The following is a 19,087-nucleotide window of genomic DNA, read 5'->3' as shown; positions in this document are numbered from 1 at the left end:
ATGGATTCTTGGGAAATTTCCCAGGGACCATTGCGAGGACGATAGCCATGCCTACTCCCACGGGAGGACAACCCGGAAGTCAGCTGAAACATCAGAAACATCAGAAATAAAAGGTAAGTAAATAATTTTTTTTTTTTTCAGGGTTTGTTTAGGTAAGTATGCTATCTGTTGAATTTAATAACATGAACTTTCATTTTTAGGTACCAAACCACTTTAACACTGTTTTAATTTCATTTACTAATGGGATATAATTTGCTTGATATAGGTCCTGGACCGTCTTTGTTATTTTTATACCTAAATATGTTAGTTCTTTTTTTTCCCATGTAAAGGGGTATTGTTGTTGTAATAAAATTTCTTCTTCATTATCTAAGCCTATATTCAATATAACTGTTTTTATAGGGTTTATTTTAAAATTTGAGAGAGTACCGTATTCTTTAATTTCTTTTATTAAACTAGGTAAGTACAATTTTTGAATTCGTCACATCTACACAATTTTCTATTTTGTTTATTATTTTTTTGGCTGCATTTTTTTTTTCCCTAAACATCTCCTTTTTTGACAGTTTGCTCATCTTTCAATTTTTTGGGGTGTGTTTTGTGTGTAAACTTACCACAACAACATTATTATATTTTTTAGATTTTCTTTTTTAATCTACAGGAGGTTGTTTAGTGTTGGTGCCCCTTGTTATTCATTTCACTTTGTATTTTTGAAATGTACCTGCCTGCTCACAAATAAACTGGCCTTTTGGAAGGAAAACACATACGCAAGTATTTATTCAAAAAAAAAAAAACTTTATTTAGGTCTCAAACTAAAAAAAGGAAGGCAGCCCTTTGGCCCCCAGGGCAGACATGAACTAATTAGAAAAATAAAAAATGGTGGCCTGAGGAGTACATATCTCCGTCCATGAGATTGATCCCTTTCTTATGTTCTTTAACACTGTTTTAATTTCATTTACTAATGGGATATAATTTGCTTGATATAGGTCCTGGACCGTCTTTGTTATTTTTATACCTAAATATGTTAGTTCTTTTTTTTCCCATGTAAAGGGGTATTGTTGTTGTAATAAAATTTCTTCTTCATTATCTAAGCCTATATTCAATATAACTGTTTTTATAGGGTTTATTTTAAAATTTGAGAGAGTACCGTATTCTTTAATTTCTTTTATTAAACTAGGTAAGGACAGTCTCGGTTTAGTTATATATAGGAGTATGTCGTCCGCGTAAGCCGCCACTTTATGATCTTCTCCCCCCATCTTAACCCCACTAATATTTACGTTATTTCGAATCTTTGCCAAAAATGGTTCCAGGGCAATTACGTATAGCAGGGGCGAAAGTGGACAACCCTGCCTTGTCCCATTTAGCATTTCAAACGCAGACGACATACTCCCATTCACACCCACTCTAGCTGTTGGTTGTGTATATAAGTTATTTATCCACTTCAGCATCCTTGGACCTACACCTATGTTCCGGAGAGATTCTATTATAAAACACCAATCTATTCTATCGAATGCCTTTTCAGCATCGATAGAAATCAATACCATTGGGGGTTTATTTTCCCTATCTTTACCTATAAGAAGCAGAGTCCTCAAACTGTTGTCTTGTCCCTCCCTCCCTGGGATGAATCCTACCTGATCCCTGTTAATTAATTCCAGCATCAGATTTTTTATTCTTGTTGCTAATACCTTTGCGTATAGCTTTGTGTCGGTATTCAGCAAAGCTATTGGACGGTAATTGGAGCAGATGGATTCATCCTTACCTGGTTTTGGTATGATGGTTATATTTGCCAATAAGGCCTCTTTCCTCATACTCTCCCCTTCACCCAAACTATTCCAATATTTGCATAATTCAGGGACCAGTTGATGTTTAAATTTCTTGTAATACCTGATTGTGAAGCCATCCGGGCCTGGGCTTTTCCCGTTTGATGTTTCTTTTATTGCTTTGTATATTTCATCTGGCCTAATTGGTTCCTCTAAGCTTTTAGCCATTTTTTTCTGTTATTTTAGGTCCTTCTGTTTCGCTTAGATATTCCTGAATTTTAAATTTTCCTATTCTCCCTTTGTGCCCCTGACTCGTTGCTTCTTATTGAATATATATAATATGTTTTAAAGGCCTCTGCTATCTCTGATGTTCTGAATTTCACTTCCCCATGTTCATCCTTGATCTTTTCAATATAATTTAAGGCTTTTTTTTCCCGTGCTATTCTTGCCAGATGTTTCCCTGTCTTATTCGCCCACAGATATCTTTCTTTAGCTACATTTTTATAAACACTTCTACGTTTGTGTTCTATCAAATCGTTTAGTTGTGAACGTTTTTGAATGATCTCCTTATAAATCTTGTTGTCTAAATGTCTCTTATGCTTTTGTTCTAACTCGTGAAGTGCTTTTTTTAAGTCATTATATCTTACTTCACTTTCTTTTTTTTTTACCAGGGCCTATACAAATTAATTTCCTTTGAATTAGGGCTTTATGCGCTTCCCATACAGTAGCTTTAGAGACTTCTATGGTGTCATTTATTTTAAAATATTGTTCTATCTCTATTTTTATGTTATTCTCAACTTCCTCATTCTCAATCAGCGCCTCATTAAGTCGCCAGGTCCCCTTTCTGGGCTCTATTTCCCCCTGCCTAATGTTGGCTATCACCGGGGCATGATCCAATACCGTAATGTTACCAATCTGGACATTTACAACATTTTCTAGTGTTTCATGATCTAACATTATATAGTCCAGTCTTGCATAGGTGTCGTGAACCGAAGAGGAATATGTATAGTCCTTTTCTACCGGATTATATGCTCTCCATGCGTCCACAAGCTATTGTGTGTGTAGTTTTTTTTTAATATTCTGTGTTGTTTAATTTCTTGAGGGGGAATCACTGATGTACTGTCTATTTCTGGCTTCATGGTGAAATTCAGATCCCCTGCTATGATCACATGACCTTACTTATATTTCTCTATAATTTTCAGTATCCCATTTAGGTATTTTTTTGGGGCCTTATTGGGACAGTAGATATTAATTAATGTATATTTTTGCCTTAGTATGTTACCCTTTACCAGTAAAAACCTCCCCTCCGGATCCACCTTCATCTCTTCTAGCTTCATCCCAATTGCTTTCACCATTCCAATAGCTACCCCCCTAGATCCCTTAATCGGGGAATCAGCATAATACCAGGTTGGATATTTTCCTGTATCTATCCTAATATTGGAGTCCAGGGCTAGATGTGTCTCCTGTAAAAAACCGATATCCGCAAAAAGCCCCTCCAATTCTTTAAAAATATTAAACCTTTTCCTTGGAGAATTCATTCCTCTCACATTATATGTTACTTTCTTAAACTCTGCCATCCTACACTTCTAAAATCTTTCCCATTACCCTTACTGTAAAAAGGCCAACAAATTCCCCCCCCCCTCCCCACTTCACCTCCCCCATCCCTGACCCATCACAAGATGTAAAATTTGACCCCTTGGTCTGGGACAACTTCTCCGGAACCTCCTTTTTCCGAATGTCCCTATGTCCTAGGGTGGAGTTCTGTTCGGCCGTGTCGCCGTCCATCTCGCCTATTACTTGCGAGACGAATACCCGACATGCCCGAGGGATCCCAGATCCCCCCATTACCTCCTCTTCCCCCCGTCCCCCCCGCTTTAAAAAGGGAAGAGGGAGAGCAAGAGAGAGGGGGGACGGGAGGGGAGACAGCCCCGGGAAGAAGAAGAAAAAAAATTGCATAGTCTGGCCTATCGGCCCCTATTACTTATCCCCCTCCCCTCCCCTATTATCAGGGAGGGGGGGACCTCTCTTTCCTTGGCTATCCCCCCCCCGCGCCCCCCCCCACCCCCAACCTATGCTCCAATCCTTGGGACTGGAATATCCAGTTTTTTACAAAATTCTGTTATATCTTCAATGTATCTCAGTCTCTCTGTCCGTCCGTTCTTTCTGCCTATTAGGCATGCAGGAAACCCCCAATTATACTGCACCCCATTCTCAATCAACACTGCTAGTAACGGTTTTAAAGCTCTTCTTCTCCTCAAGGTATCTGGGGATAGATCCTGGAATATCTGTATGTTTTTCCTTCATAAACAACTGGCACTTTTACTCTTATATTTTTCCATATTTGATTTTTATGTTCTTCCTGTTGAAAACGCACTATGTCCCGAGGGGTGTCCTGTGACAATTCTTTAGGTTTCCTTATACGATGAACCCTTTCGATATTTATTGGATTTGCTGTATCTTTATTCATCAAAGGGTTACATATCTTTTTTATTATTTCTGTTAAATTTTCTTGTTGCAAAGTATCTGGGACACCTCGTATTCTTATATTTTTCCTTCTATCCCTATTTTCTTGGTCCTCTACTTTATACGCTTGCTCTTGTTGGACTTTTTTTAAGGAGATTACTTCAGCTTCTAATTTCTTTATTTTGTTTGCCTCTGTTTCCGCTTTTTTTTCCATTTCTTCTACCCTTTCCAATACATGAGCAAGATTCTTATGTACCTTGTCCATTTCCCTTTTCATGGAATTTTCCAGTGCTGCAAACATAGAAATTATTTCTTTTTTTGTAGGCAATGATAGAGGATTTTCATGTTGCGTCGAATGAGACTGTGTATCTTCTATTTCATAGTCTAAGTCTACTGATTGTTCAGTCTCAGCCTCCAGCATGCACTCTTTAGCCTGTAGGGAATTGTTTTGGACGTATTGCCTTTTCTTTTCCCTCTTCTCCCTATCCTTTTTATCTTTAATTTCTGCTTGGGAACTTCTTGTTTGTTGTTGCTTCTCTGGTTGTTGTTTCTCTGTACCCCCCGTTTGAGTAACACATTTATTCATAGAGCCGGGTCTAGCGACCAGGCTCCGCCGGGGTGATTTAGGGATTGCTCCTGTCTTAGATGTCTTTCCCTTCATTATCTAAGTATCTTTACTCAGTCCCAAAAATAAAATGTCACTGTTGTATCACTGTTTTATCACCATGTAATCTCTATATTTTTTTTTCTCCCCTTTTTTTTTAAGTATGATTTCGGTTTATGTTTATTACATATAATTTCAATCCCAAACTCTTACCCCGTTTGTCAGACGGGGACACTTTTACATTGCGATAGAGAGAAAGGAAAAAAAAGGTGTATTCCAACTTCCTGTTGTTTAACCTTACTATGGTTTGATTGTGTATATTTCTATACTTCCCTTTATTTTAGAAGACAATACATAAAGTCCTTATGAAAAGAGTAGGCTGACAAGCACCGAACCTTTGATACTGGAATTCTTTAGACTTTTCCAGGCTCAAAAACCATCTCGTCTTTTAGATTACATTAGTCTATTTTGCAAGCATTTCTCATATTGACCAAATTGTTACATACACTTACAGAGAGAGTCCAATGCAAACAGAAAAAAAAAAAGAAATGACTATTGAAAGACACAGGTTTAATGTCGCTTTACACAGTCAAAGTCTTTCTTCTCTCCTATCTTGGCATAAAGCACGTAGCACAATTATTATTTTCCGTTTAATCGCTACAGGATATTAAGAGAAAGCTGTTAATGATAATAGCTACAGCATTTATTTTCCTTACGAGGACTTAGAGAGACTACTAGTGACCATTTATCCGTCTGTCAAAAAAAAGGATTTTCCAGTGATTCAAAAACGTATACTATGGTCCACATACCGCATCTTTGCGCTTCTCTTCCACTCTCTGGAATTTCGCTCTTATTAAGATCTTGCTACTGTTTTCTGTTGGAACTTGATGCCTTCTCATGTGGATTTAGCGTCTCCGTCTTAGCTCACTGCTGTCACCTGGGCGAAACTCCTGTTTCCTCAGTTCCCAATTTTTGCCACCGGAGGGCGCCTGGAGCCACTATTCCTCTCCTCCGGAGATCCGAAGACCGGCGGATCCACACGAGACAGCGCTCGGAATGCCGGTCCCCCCGGCCGAAACAGCATGCGGGGCTCGGCTCCACTCGCATCCACTCCGTCAAGATAATAATGCTCTGCAGGATCGGCAGCGTAGGGGGAGAGGCTACAGCGAGGACGCCGATGCCGCTGTCAGGCCCGGCATTGCGGCTGCTTCACAGCCGTACGGGGGGAGCCGATCCTCACCCGGGCGTCTAGGTGTGGACACACTCCTTCCCGAGTCTCCTCCCTCTCATCAGGGGTGCCCCCTTCCCCTTATGACAGTCTCAATAGACAGGGATGGAGCTATATGACCTAAATGGTCTTTACCTCATATAAAGTCCCAAATGGATACTATATTTCTCAAGATAGCACATGTTGACACACTGTGTGCATCTTCCAAATTTGGATTTTCCAGGGGTGACACCCCATGTGATGAAGGCAATATCAGCCCAGTTTGTACATACTCATGTCTGATATTGTCTTCACTTTTCAAAGTTGAACTTTGTAAGTTCCTGTGTTCTGTATGTTAAGCTTTGATACATGCCTGTTTACACAAAAACACAAAGTGTAAAAAAAAATACCTGAAAGACTGTTTTTGATACACACAATTTGTTGGTTTGTTGTAAAACCCTTTTCTAAACGCACATGTGAATGTGCTTGGATTAAAAAGTTACATTATCAACAATGTGTGGCTTCCTTTTTCATTGCGCAAAAGATGTATTTGGAGTAAAATTTTTGTTTGCGGTGAGAATGGGTGTTATTTACTAAAGGTAACTCCACTTTGCACTCCAAGTGCAGTTTCAGCTGTACTTTTGCAGTGCACTTGTAGTGCATAGTGGAAGTGCCTTTAGTAAAAAACACACACAGTGATGTGTTAATTTTGACAATCATGCCATTTTCCTGCCATGGTGCTGAAAATTAGCACAATTTTGGTCAGTAATGCACTACATACATTAGTTACCAAAAACAAGGTGTGTGTGTAGCAGACACACAACATAATAAGCTTATCTGAAAAAGAGACTGTCCCCTCATCTCGCTCAGAACTTGGGTTTGCACTGTTGGTGAAAAAGGCACAACAAGAAAAAACATAAATTTACATAGGAGACACCTAAAAGCAAGCCAAGCAGTAAATGAAGGAGTTTCAAAGAAAAATTTATTTTGAAAATGCCGTTCAGACATTGGCATATCAATGGCCCCCCTACCCACAAAGTAGTCCATGTATTGGGTTCTAACCTCACGGGCGCTTTGGGGGGGCAAGCCAGGATGAGCAGGTTCAAGGCCCGTGAGGTTATCATTTTCCAGCAAGTCTGCTTCTTGTTGGACAACTGAGACCGCATAGTTCGCAGAATGTCTTTTTAGAAAATTGTGAAGAACACAGCAGGCCAGCACTATGTGATTTCGTTTGTATTCCGCCATGTGGATAGGCGTTAAAAAAAGGCGGAACTTGTTGGCCAGCATTCCAAAGGTGTTCTCCACCACTCTTCAGGCTCTGGACAGGCGGAAATTAAAAATCCCCTGGTCTGGGGTGAGGGTCCTCATCGGGAAAGGCCGAATCAGATGGTTCGCCAGGGCAAACACCTCATCCGCGACGAAGACGAACGGGAGTCCTTCCTGATTCTCCTCTGGGGGTGGCAAGCCCAGACTGCCACTCTGGAGACGCCAGTAGAACTCCGTCCGGGAGAACACTCCACCATCCGACATCCGTCCATTTTGCCCCACGTCCACATACAAAAACTCATAGGTTGCAGACACCACCGCCAACATCACGATACTATGAAACCCCTTATAATTATAATAGTACGACCCCGAGTTGGGTGGTGGGATGATGCAGACGTGCTTCCCATCAATTGCTCCTCCACAATTGGGAAAGTCCCAACGACTGGCAAAGTGGGAGGACACAGTCTGCCATTCCTGTGGCGTTGAAGGACACTGTGGAGTGAAACAAGACCAAAATTAGTAATTTTAAAAATCAACATTGCAAGCAGATTAGACACAAACATTTTTGGCCAAGATTAGTATAAAATTTGGGGAACTGAGTATTTAAAGCCTAAAGTATAAGGTCCCCTTATCAGAGTCATCAGCAATACTATGGAGCTGACAAAAGACATTGGTAAGTGACTAAACTATAGTTTTATGGGCCAAGAAGAGCATGGTGGGGAAGTTAGTGAGGCAAATATGCCTGAGGACAAAGGGGCGGAGCATATGAATTAGAGCATATTGCAATGATGGTAATTAGGGAATGAGGAAAGAAATGCAAGACATTAGCAATCATGAAATACATAGAATGTGATGTTAAAGGATAAAACTTACCTTCATATAGTCCTTCTGCAGGACCTGAATGATGGCAGAACAGGTCTCTGGAATAATGATCCCCAGAGCCTGGGGGGAGATGCCTGTAAAGAACTTGAGGTCCTGAAGGCTTCTCCCTGTCGCCAAGTAGCGCAACGTGGCGATGAGCCGCTGCTCCGGAGTGATGGCTTGCCGCATGCAGGTATCCTGCCTGGTGATATAAGGGGTCAGCAAAGCCAGCAGACGGTGAAAAACGGGGTCCGTCATCCGGAGATAATTCCTGAAATCATCAGGATTATTCTCCCGGATCTCACGGAGCAAAGGCATGTGCGAAAACTGGTCACGCTGGCGCAACCAATTCTTGGTCCACAAACGCCTCCCCTCCCTGTTCATGGACCGGGCTTGTGTCAAAGTAAGAACCCCAACACGAAGCCCCTGCACAGCACAAACTCTACGATGAGTATGTAGACGAAACATGGTTTCAAAACGGTTGGCTGGTCAGAACGGACAACAGAAAGCACCGATAAACAGCAATGCCTGAAAGAACGAACTGAATAGCAGAAGCAAGCAGGCAATAAGCAATGCAAATCAAAGCGTACTATACCAAGATATAGTCCACAATGAGAAACAAATACTTACTGACTGCACGCACTGATTATCAGATACGCAAAGACAAGCAGAAACTGAAGAGCAGTAGCGATCTGAATCACTAATCTGAAAAGCGCAAATCGTCTCTCACCAAACTTCTACTAACACGCGATACACACAAGATCAGCAGAAGGAGCCCAAAGGGTGCCGGACGTGGTGCTGAACTTCCCTTTTCTAGTCCTGCGTTCTTGGCAACCGGAAATTCCGACAACTTGGTCCGACCGTGTGTATGCAACATCACTTCCGGACCTCGTCCGGAATTAATCCGTCTGAATAACTCAGACGGATTTGGTCGTCGGAATCTCCGACCATGTGTACAAGGGCTTACACTTATGCTTTACATAATGTTTACATTCTTAACACACTTGTGCTAAACAAAAAAAAAATAATCATTATACATTACCTTTAATGTACAATTTTATTTTTTTGCAATGACTATAAATCTGAAAATCAAAAAAAATAAGACCTGAAGATCCTGGCTTGTATTCTAGCTTCTTTTTTCCATGGAGATTATGTAATATGGTGGTATGCTAATAAGAGATTCTTTCAGTGTTGACAGCCTTGTTGGTTAATTAAACTATAGTTGTAGATTCTAAAAGCTATAGTAGTACAGCATTTGCAATTGTCAATTACTGGTAATATATAATAACCCATTATCACTGCCAAGATTGAGATTTGTATATGTAGCACCCTCACTGGAGGATGGGGTAAACAGTTCAATCTCTGTATTTGTGGACAATACTAAGTTAAGCAGGGCAATGACTTCTCCACAGGATGTGGAAACCTTGCGAAAAGATATGAACAAATTAATGGGGTGGGCAACTGCATGGCAAATGAGGTTTAATGTAGAAAAATGTAAAATAATGCATTTGGGTGGCAAAAATATGAATGCAATCTATGCACTGGGGGGAGAACCTCTGGGGAAATCTAGGATGCAAAAGGACCTGGGAGTCCTAGTAGATGATAGGCTCAGCAATGGCACGCAATGCTAACCTAGTATGCTGTCCAGTTCTGGGCACCAGTCCTCGGGAAGGATGTACTGGAAATGGAGTGAGTACAAAAAAGGGCAACTAAGCTCATAAAAGGTCTGGGGGATATTAGTTATGAGGAAAGGTTACACTTATTTTCTCTGGAGAAGAGATGCTTGAGAGGGGTTTTATGATTATGATCTCAATTTATAAATACCGTACTAGTGACCTCACAATAGGGATAAAACTTTTTCGCAGAAGGGAGTTTAACAAGACATGTGGCCACTCATTAAAATTAGAAGAAAAGAGGTTTAACCTTAAACTACATAGAGGGTTCTTTACTGTAAGCCCTTGTACACACGGTCGGAGAATCCGTCGGAATGTGTCCTATCGGACCGTGTCGTCGGATAATCCGACTGTGTGTGGTATGCATCGGACTGATTCCATCGGAATATCCGTCGGACCCAATTTTCCAACATGTTGGAAATATTTCCCGACCAACTGGGCCGATCGGACATACTCCGATCATGTGTAGAGAATTTTGATCGGACCAAGTGCCACACATGCTCAGATTAAATTCCTACAACAAAACTATTGGCTACTAGCCTGAATGTAGTCCCATCGTAACGAAATTACGTCATCACGTTCTGAAAGATCAGATTTTTCGCCAACTTTGTCCGACCGTGTGTATGTAACAGTTTCGGACAAGATCCGACGGACAAAATCTGATGGGCAAAATCCAACGGATTTGGTTGTGGAAATCTCTGACACACTGTCAGGGGCTAAGAGCGACAAGGATGTAGAATTTCCTTCCACAGGCGGTGGTCTTAGCAGGGAGCATTGATAGTTTAAAAAAAAATATTAGATAAGCACCTGAACGACTGCACCATACAGGGATATACAATGTAATATTGACATATAATCATACTTTGGTATGGTTGGACTTGATGGACTTGTGTCTTTTTTCAACCTCGCCTACTATGCAACTATGTAAAGATTTAACTGTTGCTAGCATAGGCACATTTTGTTTTGTTTTGTGTAGGCAAAGGAGGAGGTGTTGATTTTGTTTAGGAGGCTGGCCAGTGCTTCGACGGCTGTGGCTCTGTCACCTCCCTCTGTCTTCTGGAACTCTCTGGATATTTCCAGAACATAGTGGGTGGAGAGACAGAGGCTGCAACCTGAATATGTATGGCGTTTCCACCAATTCCCAGGCAGGCTGAGCCCAGGGGAGGCAACCCATAAATACTCAGAAGCCTGGAGTCAGGTGACCCCCGTGCTGGGGACTCTGCCCCTTGGCCAGAAGGAAAAAGCAAGAGAGATAGAGAGAAGTGGGAAGCTTCAAGTCTTCATTCAGCCCAGTAACAGCTAGGCTTAGCTGTGGACCCCAAGCAAAGCCAGTACAGCCTGTTCAGCAGAAGACCAATACAGCAACCGCTATGGAGCTTGGGAAGCCTTCAAAAAGGGACTGAGTCAGCACAAGCCAGCCATTCACCCAGGGAAAGAGGGGGGAATAGTGAAGTACAATATCTCACAAGTCTGGGATCAGGAAGAAGCTTAAGTGCCGTGAAATTTAGCCAGGAGCACCCCATCACATATCTACTTTGGGCCTAGAGCAGTCAGGTGCCATATAATACAGCCAGGCACTGTCTCTTCGATTTACTTTAGTTTGGAACTTTGTTTAGCTTTTGCTGCACTATCACTCCCACTGTTGCAGCACAGTTATACAGGTTGGATTAGAGAAGCCAGAGACATTAGCAGGTGCTCATTTGTTGTTTGTTTGGATTTTACAGTTCTTCAGTTCTGGGTATCCCATGTACCCCAACCGCAATCCACGTTCTACATCCCAAAATAAACACTAAAATCCAAAACCCCTAGACTGTTTCTTGAGCCAGTTGGAGTTTATGGACAATTCCTGTTGCCTGGCTGTGGATGCAGTGTGGGGGAAAAGGCCCAAATTCCAGCAGGTTCTTCGGGAGTAGCACTACATATAGTTGTGAATAAAAACATAATTACATAAATGTACCTTTTTTTTCATTAATTGTCCACTTTTCATCATTGTCAAGATGTAAGTCCCCATCAATGGATTTCTTGCTTTTGCTAAATGGTGGCATGAAGGCATGGCCTAGGACACGTCCTGGGCCATCAAAGGCATTCTTTTCACCATCATTATGCAATCCAGACACAAAAAATATGTCAATGTCAGCTGTTTGATTGACATTTACTTCTACAAATTTTAGCGGTGTTACAGCCTCCCAAACCTGTAAACGAAGAGTAATAATATTAGCTAAAACATTCAAATGCATTTTCTTTTTTTAGCTGGCCAATGTGCAGTTAAAACTCTATTTTAAGAATGTAGAAAAATACTCAGACCAGAGATTATTATGCACCTATAAACATATTCGTTACCTGTTTAATAGTGATTTTAATGCCCCCCTCCTGAGCCGTACCAGGCCACGTGCCCTCAACATGGGGGGGTGGGTGCTTTGGGGGAAGGGGGGCACCCTGCAGCCCCCCCCCAAAGCACCTTGTCCCCATGTTGATGAGGACAAGGGCCTCTTCCCGACAACCCTGGCCGTTGGTTGTCGGGGTCTGCAGGCGGGGGGCTTATTGGAATCCGGAAGCCCCCTTTAATAAGGGGGCCCCCAGATACCGGCCCCCCACCCTATGTGAATGAGTATTGGGGTACCATGTACCCTGCCGATTCACCTGGTGAAAAAACTGTAAAGAAAAAAACACAACACATGTTTTTAAAATAATTTATTGGACAGCTCCGGTGGTCTTCCATCTTGGGGGGTCTTCTCGCCGGACTAGCGGAGGAGCCCGGCTTTCTTCTTCGTCGTCGCCGCCACTGTCCGTGGGTCTTCTTCTGACTTCGGGGGTCTTGTCCCCCTCTTCGGTTCTTCTTGCCGGGCCTCCGGGACTGTGACAACATAAGGGGGCGGGGTCACCATGTGACATCACCCGGTGACCCCACCCCTTGTCCCTATATAAGTCACCGCACAACGCGTCCCTGTCATTGTGGCCAGAAAAAGCGTAGAGTCAACATCTCAAGGAAGAAGAAGAAAAGACAATAAGGCGGCAGCGACAGAAGACCGGGCCACCGCTAATAAAAGAGCTGGAAGAAGAAAGTGGAGGCCTGGCAAGAAGAACCAAAGAGGGGGACAAGACCTCCGAAGAGGGGGACAAGACCCCTGAAGTTGGCAGAAGAGAAGAAGGCAGCGACAGAAGAATGGGCCACCGCTAGTAAAAGAGCTATAAGAAAAAAGCGGAGGCCCGGCAAGACCCCCGAAGTCGGAAGAAGACCCCCGGACGGCGGCGGCGACGATGAAGAAGAAAGCCAGGCTCCCCAGTTAGTTAAAGAGCTAGCAGAAAATAGCGGAGGAGTGCGGTGAGAAGACCCCCCAAGATGGAAGACCACCGGAGCTGTCCAATAAATTATTTTAAAAACATGTGTTGTGTTTTTTTCTTTACACTTTTTTTCACCAGGTGAATAGGTATTGGGGTACATGGTACCCCAATACACATTCACATAGGGTGGGGGGCCGGTATCAGGGGCCCCCTTATTAAAGGGGGCTCCCGGATTCCGATAAGGCCCCCGCCCGCAGACCCCTGACAACCAACGGCCAGGGTTGTCGGGAAGAAGCCCTTGTCCTTATCAACATGGGGACAAGGTGCTTTGGGGTGGGGGGGCCGCAGGGCCCCCCTTCCCCAAAGTACCCCCCCATGTTGAGGGCATGTGGCCTGGTACGGCTCAGGAGGGGGGGGCGCTCGCTCGTCCCCACCCCCTTTCCTGACCGGCTGGGCTGCGTGCTCGGATAAAGGTCTGATATTGACCTTGGGGGGGACCCCCACACCGTTTTTCGTCCATACCAGGTGACTGGGCCAGCAAGGTGTCAATCTCGCCGAGGGAGGCAGCGACATTGACCTCCTTTGCTAGTCCCGTCTACCTGGAGTCACGTTCAAAATGAACGGACTTTTCTCCGTGTGTGGGCAAGTCCGTTCATTTCAAAAGTCTAGCACACAGACGGCTGGATTGGCCGCCGGACTGCTAAGTCCGGTGGACAATTTTGAGTTAAAACTTCTGTCTAAGTCTGCCGGACTTTTGGGAGCAAAAAGTCCGCCGGAGCTCACACACGGGCGGATTATCCGGCGGACCTAGTCCGATCGTGTGTACGGGGCATAAGAGGTAATTGTTAACATACAGTTATGTCCTGTCTTAAATTACAGATTTCATGTCTCCTAGATAGCAGTAAGCAAAAAAAATAAGCGTCTTCTTGGAGTAGCATGCTGCTTTGGTTTGCTGTGACTTTTGCTGCCACCTTGTACAGATACTCTGTATATAAGGAAAGAGACTGTTCTTTTGTCTGTGAATAGTAGTAAACAGTGACTGCATAAATATCTTAAAATATGGAAATGCTTGTATGGGTTAAAGGCCTGGTTCACAAATGTGAATGGGGCCACTTGCAATTCAGAAGGGTTCCTTGCAATTAGCTGTGGGCAGGAACCCCCATTGGAAGCAATGGGAGCCTGACAGTTAGGGTGACCACATTTCCAAACTGCCATTCAGGTACACCCCCTCTCACTCATCTCACACACCGGATAATAAGTGACCTACACAAACACAACAAAAGCACCCCACACACATATAAGCACCCCCAGAAACCCAGGTGACAATCACCCCACTCAAAGCATGCCCCAGTTGGTAGGTGATACTCACATATACACACAGCACTTCCCAGCTGACAAGTGCCCTACTCACAGCAGTCACCCCCCCCCCCACCTCCAAGATGATATGCACCACACACACAAAACCTAGATACGTTTCCAAAACCGAGCTGACAAGCACCCCACTCACAGGACCCCCAAGGTGATAAGTGCGGGGACATTATGTGAGGGAGAGGTTGATTCTCAGCAAGAAGAGACAATGTTCATGGCCACAAGGTGTACTAGGAAAAAATTAATTTTTGTTCCAACACTGGGGCACTACTTTTTAAATGCATTTTTGCACAGACAACACCACTATGGACTATGTTAAAAGTTTGCCACAAAATATCCTGCAATTTTTTTGTTAAAATCCATAAATGTATGCAATTGTGAACCAAATTTTTTTTAAATCTTATGGTTCTGGTTTTGCTTGTAACTTTATTTCTATTCATTTGTGATAGTGAAAGGAGAGATGGAGGCAGAAGGGATAAAGAGATGGTGGCAGGAGGGATGGTGTGATGGTGACAGGAGGGATGGAGGCAGTTTGGATGGTGTGATGGTGACAGGAGGGATGGAGGCAGGAGGGATGGTGTGACGGTGGCAGTTTGGATGGTGTGATGGTAACAGAAGGGATGTAGGCAGGAGCGATGGCGTGCTGGTGACAGGAGGGATGGTTTGATGGTGACAGGAGGTGAGGGAGGTGGGTGGGATGGTGTGATGATGACAGGAGGCAGGGACGTCTTTAAGGCAGGGAAAAAGGGGCAGCTGCCCTGGTCCCCATCATTGTTGTGAGGCCCAAAGCAGCTGCCTCATATTTGCCAACTATCCTAGTTTAAATTCCCTTGTCCCTTAAAGTTTTAGTCCTGTGCTGTGTCCCGATATCTGTGTGAAGTTATGTTACTAATGCTGCTCAGCTTTGTCATATTGCCATATACAGGTGACTCACCTGCAGACGCTCTACATGTAAATAACCTGTATTGATATGTAAATAGCGACAGCATTAATATGTAAATAGCTGCGTACTGCTGCATTGATATGTAAATAGAGGTGACAGTCATATGTATCCCATGCCCCCCCTGAGGTCATATCCACCATCACTTCTGCTGAATGCTGCCCACTGGGGAGGTAAAGGGGCAAGCTTGAAAGTCCTGCCTACATCTGTGTTCATTAAATCTACCATCAGCATGTTCTGCAAAGGTAAGAAAGTTCGAGGTAAAACCCTTTTTCAAATTAACATGGTACCACAGCACTGTAAATTTGGTTGCATGTGAATACGCAAATCTCAGCCGACGTGTGAGGGTGTTGTTATCAATTAATGGTACTGATGTGTATCTGCTAAAGGGTAGAATGTTTCTGTGGTGTCAGGAAAGTGATTTTGCATGCATTCCCGACACAGACTAAATGTCTCAGTTACATTGGTAGTCAGAGTAAATCTTCTCATTACATTATGGCTTGGTACAAAATCCTTTCATTAACACTAGTGGCCAGCGTGAAGGCCCCCTCACATTAGTGGTTAATGTAAATCCCTCCTTACATTAGTGGTCAGTGTGAAGGTCCCCCTTACATAGTGGTTAGTATAAATCCCCAAAGCATTAGTGGTCAGTATAAATCCCCAATACATAAGTGGTCAGTGTAAATCCTCATTACATTAGTGGTCAGTGTAAATCCTCATTACATTAATGGTCAGTGTAAATCTGCATTACATTAGTGGTCAGTGTAAATCCCCATTACATTGGTGGCCAGTGTAGAAATTCCTCTTTATATTGGTAAAAAAATCCAAACTTGCATTTGTGGCCAGTTTCAAATGCTCCCTTACATTTGTGGTCCATGAAAAAGCACCCTTTAAATGGGTGGTGAGTGTAAATACCCGCTTACATTGGTGGCCAGTGAAGAAATCCCCCTTTATTGGCTGTTGAGATAAAATCCCCATTAGATTGGTTATCAATGTAAATTCTTCATTACATTGGTGATCATTGTACATTTCCCTTTACAAAAATGGGAACAGAGGGGCGCCACCCTGAGTGCAGTATAAATCATATATTTAATAAAAACAAGTAGTAACTCACAGGTTAAATTCTATGAGTTCAGTATTTGGTGAAAATCGCCAGTCCTGGAGTCTCATAAATGTCTTCCTTTTGCAGCCTGGGGCACTGGTGTGATCTTACAGGGATCCAGAGAATGCTGGGAAATGTGATTATTTACAGTGGCAAGGAATGGTAATGCATTTCAAAGCTATAGCTTCTTCATCAGACCATTGTCTGGATCTTTGTAAGTTTACAGCAGTGTCCCAGTGCACCAGTGCCCCAGGCTGCAAAGGGAAGACATTTATGAGACTCCAGGACTGGCGATTTTCACCACATACTGAACTCATCGAATTTAACCTGTGAGTTACTACTTGTTTTTATTAAATTTATGATTTGTACTGCACTCAGTATAAATCAAATATTTGTTCCCATTTCTACACAGAGCCAATCGCTTCACTCTAAGGGAGCTGCCTCCAGGTGCCAATCAAGATCTCAGATCATTTATGGACATTATGTTTTAAACAAATGTTTTAATATTATGTGTGCTTATTCACACACACACACATTTTATGTATACCTATATTCTAGTTGCCATATAATTTTATGTTATCACCATATTTAGTGCCGCTGTTCACCCCTGTTTTACCATTTCCCTTTACATTGGTGGTAAGTGCAGAATTGCCCTTACGCTGGTGATCAGTGTAAATCCCCCTTTACACTGGTGGTCAGTGTAGAAGTGTCACCTCACATTGGTGGTCAGTACAAATCTCCTCAAAAATGGTTGTCAGTAGAAATTCCCCCTTACATGGAGGTCATTGTATATCCCCCCTTACGCTGGTGGTTGGTGTAAATGCTCCTATTACATAGGGGCCAGTGTAGAAATCCCTCTTTATATTGGTTGGTGGCAAAAAAAAACTTTTCATGGTGGCCAGTGCAAATCCCCCCTCACATTGGTGGTCAGTCTTGAATCTTCCACTATATACTTACCAAAGATAGGGATGGTGTGATGGTGACAGGAGGTGATGGAGGCAGGAGGGATGGTGTCATGGTGACAGGAGGTGATGGGGGCAGGAGGGATGATGTGATGGTGGCAGGAGGGATGGTGTGATTGTGACAGGAGGTGATGGGGCAGGAGGGATGGTGTGATGGTGACAGGAGGCAGGAGAGATGATGTGATGATGGCAGGAGGGATGGTGTGATGGTGGCAGGAGGGATGGTGTGAAGGTGACAGGAATGATGGAGGAAGGAGGGATGGTGTGATGGTGACAAAAGGGAAGGAGGCAGGAGGGATGGTGTGATGGAGGCAGGAGGTAATGGAGGGAGGGTGTGATGGAGACAGGAGGGGATGGTGTGATAGAGACAGGAGGTGATGGAGGGATGCTGTGAGGGTGACAGGAGGTGATGGAGAGATGGTCACGGGGAGGGATGGAGACAGGAGGGAAGGTGTGATGGAGACAGGAGGAGATGTTGTGATAGAGACAGGAGGTGATGGAGGGATGTTGTGATGGTGACAGGAGGTGATGGAGAGATGGTCGCGGGAGGTGATGGTGTGATGGTGACGGGGGGGTGATAGTGTGATGGAGACTAGAGGGTTGGAAACAGGAGGTCTTTAGAATTGGGGAAATAAATTCTGGTGACTAGGGATGAGCTTCGAATACCGAACGTTGTGGACCGTTCGCGCCAAATTCGTGTAGCGGTCACGGCCCACAATGCACTGCACCATTGCAGTGCATTGCTGGCTCATGATTGACCAAGCATGCACTGGGACCCCGCATGCTTGGCCAATCACAGCGCCAGCAGTGAGGAGAGCCATGATTGGCCACAGGCAGGATGCCTGTGACCAATCATAGCTCAGGCTGTGTAGTACACGCCCCACACTATATATCCACCTATATAGCTAGCTATATTGCTCTTTTGTAATAGAGCTTGCAGTCGGTTGTAGGAGATTGTGCGTGCTGTCTGCGTGCCCTGACCACAGTATACACCGTTATATCCACCTATATAGTTCTTCTCTAATTGAGCCATCTGCCATCTGCAGGAGTTAGTGGGTGTTGTGTGCCTCCAGCACAATATACACTACCCAATTGCTGGTTTTCCCATCTCTTTTCAGGCCATTACCATGTCTGGAAGGCCAACAAGGAGAGGCAGACAGGCGTGAGCCGATAAAAGAGGGCAAGCAGGCTCTGTGTCTAGAGACAACAGTGCTGGTCGTGGACGCGGTGCATCGTCATCATCAGCACGTGGCCATGGGACACGCTTGTCCTTCTTTTCGGCAGCTGGACATGTTGAGCCACAACATGCCAAAGAATTGGTAGAGTGGATGACCAAGCCCTCTTCATCCTCCTCATCCTCTCTCACCCAGGCTCAGGGTACTAGCAAAGCAGCTGCCAACACATCGTCTTCCCTCCTCTCAATGTCATCATCAGTGACTCCTTCCCTAGACTCACCATGTCCTCCTGAGGAGTCTCCTGAACTCGTTGAGCACAGTGTTGGGTACATGATCCAGGAGGATGCTCAGTGTTTTGTAGGCTCTGATGATGATTCTCAGCTACAGGAAGGCAGTAGCGTGAGCACAGAGAGCAGGGATGCTCAAGAAG

At 43.8% G+C, this 19,087-nt stretch overlaps 1 protein-coding gene across 5 annotated transcripts in view; it reads right to left on the bottom strand.

Moving 5' to 3' along the window:
* Positions 1 to 19,087, bottom strand: part of LOC143943334 (matrix metalloproteinase-18-like) — a 1,003,345-nt gene that overhangs the window by 444,505 nt on the left and 539,753 nt on the right. For all 5 annotated transcript variants that reach the window (XM_077465046.1, XM_077465042.1, XM_077465045.1 and 2 more), the window contains one exon: positions 11,786 to 12,020. In XM_077465046.1, coding sequence (XP_077321172.1) covers positions 11,786 to 12,020 — 235 coding nt within the window. The remainder of the gene's footprint in view (positions 1 to 11,785; positions 12,021 to 19,087) is intronic.

The sequence above is a fragment of the Lithobates pipiens genome, unplaced genomic scaffold (assembly GCF_037356315.1).
Source record: "Lithobates pipiens isolate NorthernLeopardFrog02 unplaced genomic scaffold, aLitPip1_a1.2 Scaffold_30, whole genome shotgun sequence".
NCBI lineage: Eukaryota > Metazoa > Chordata > Amphibia > Anura > Ranidae > Lithobates > Lithobates pipiens.
The sequence above is the reverse complement of the archived record's forward strand: the minus strand, read 5'-3'. Positions and strand labels throughout refer to the sequence as shown.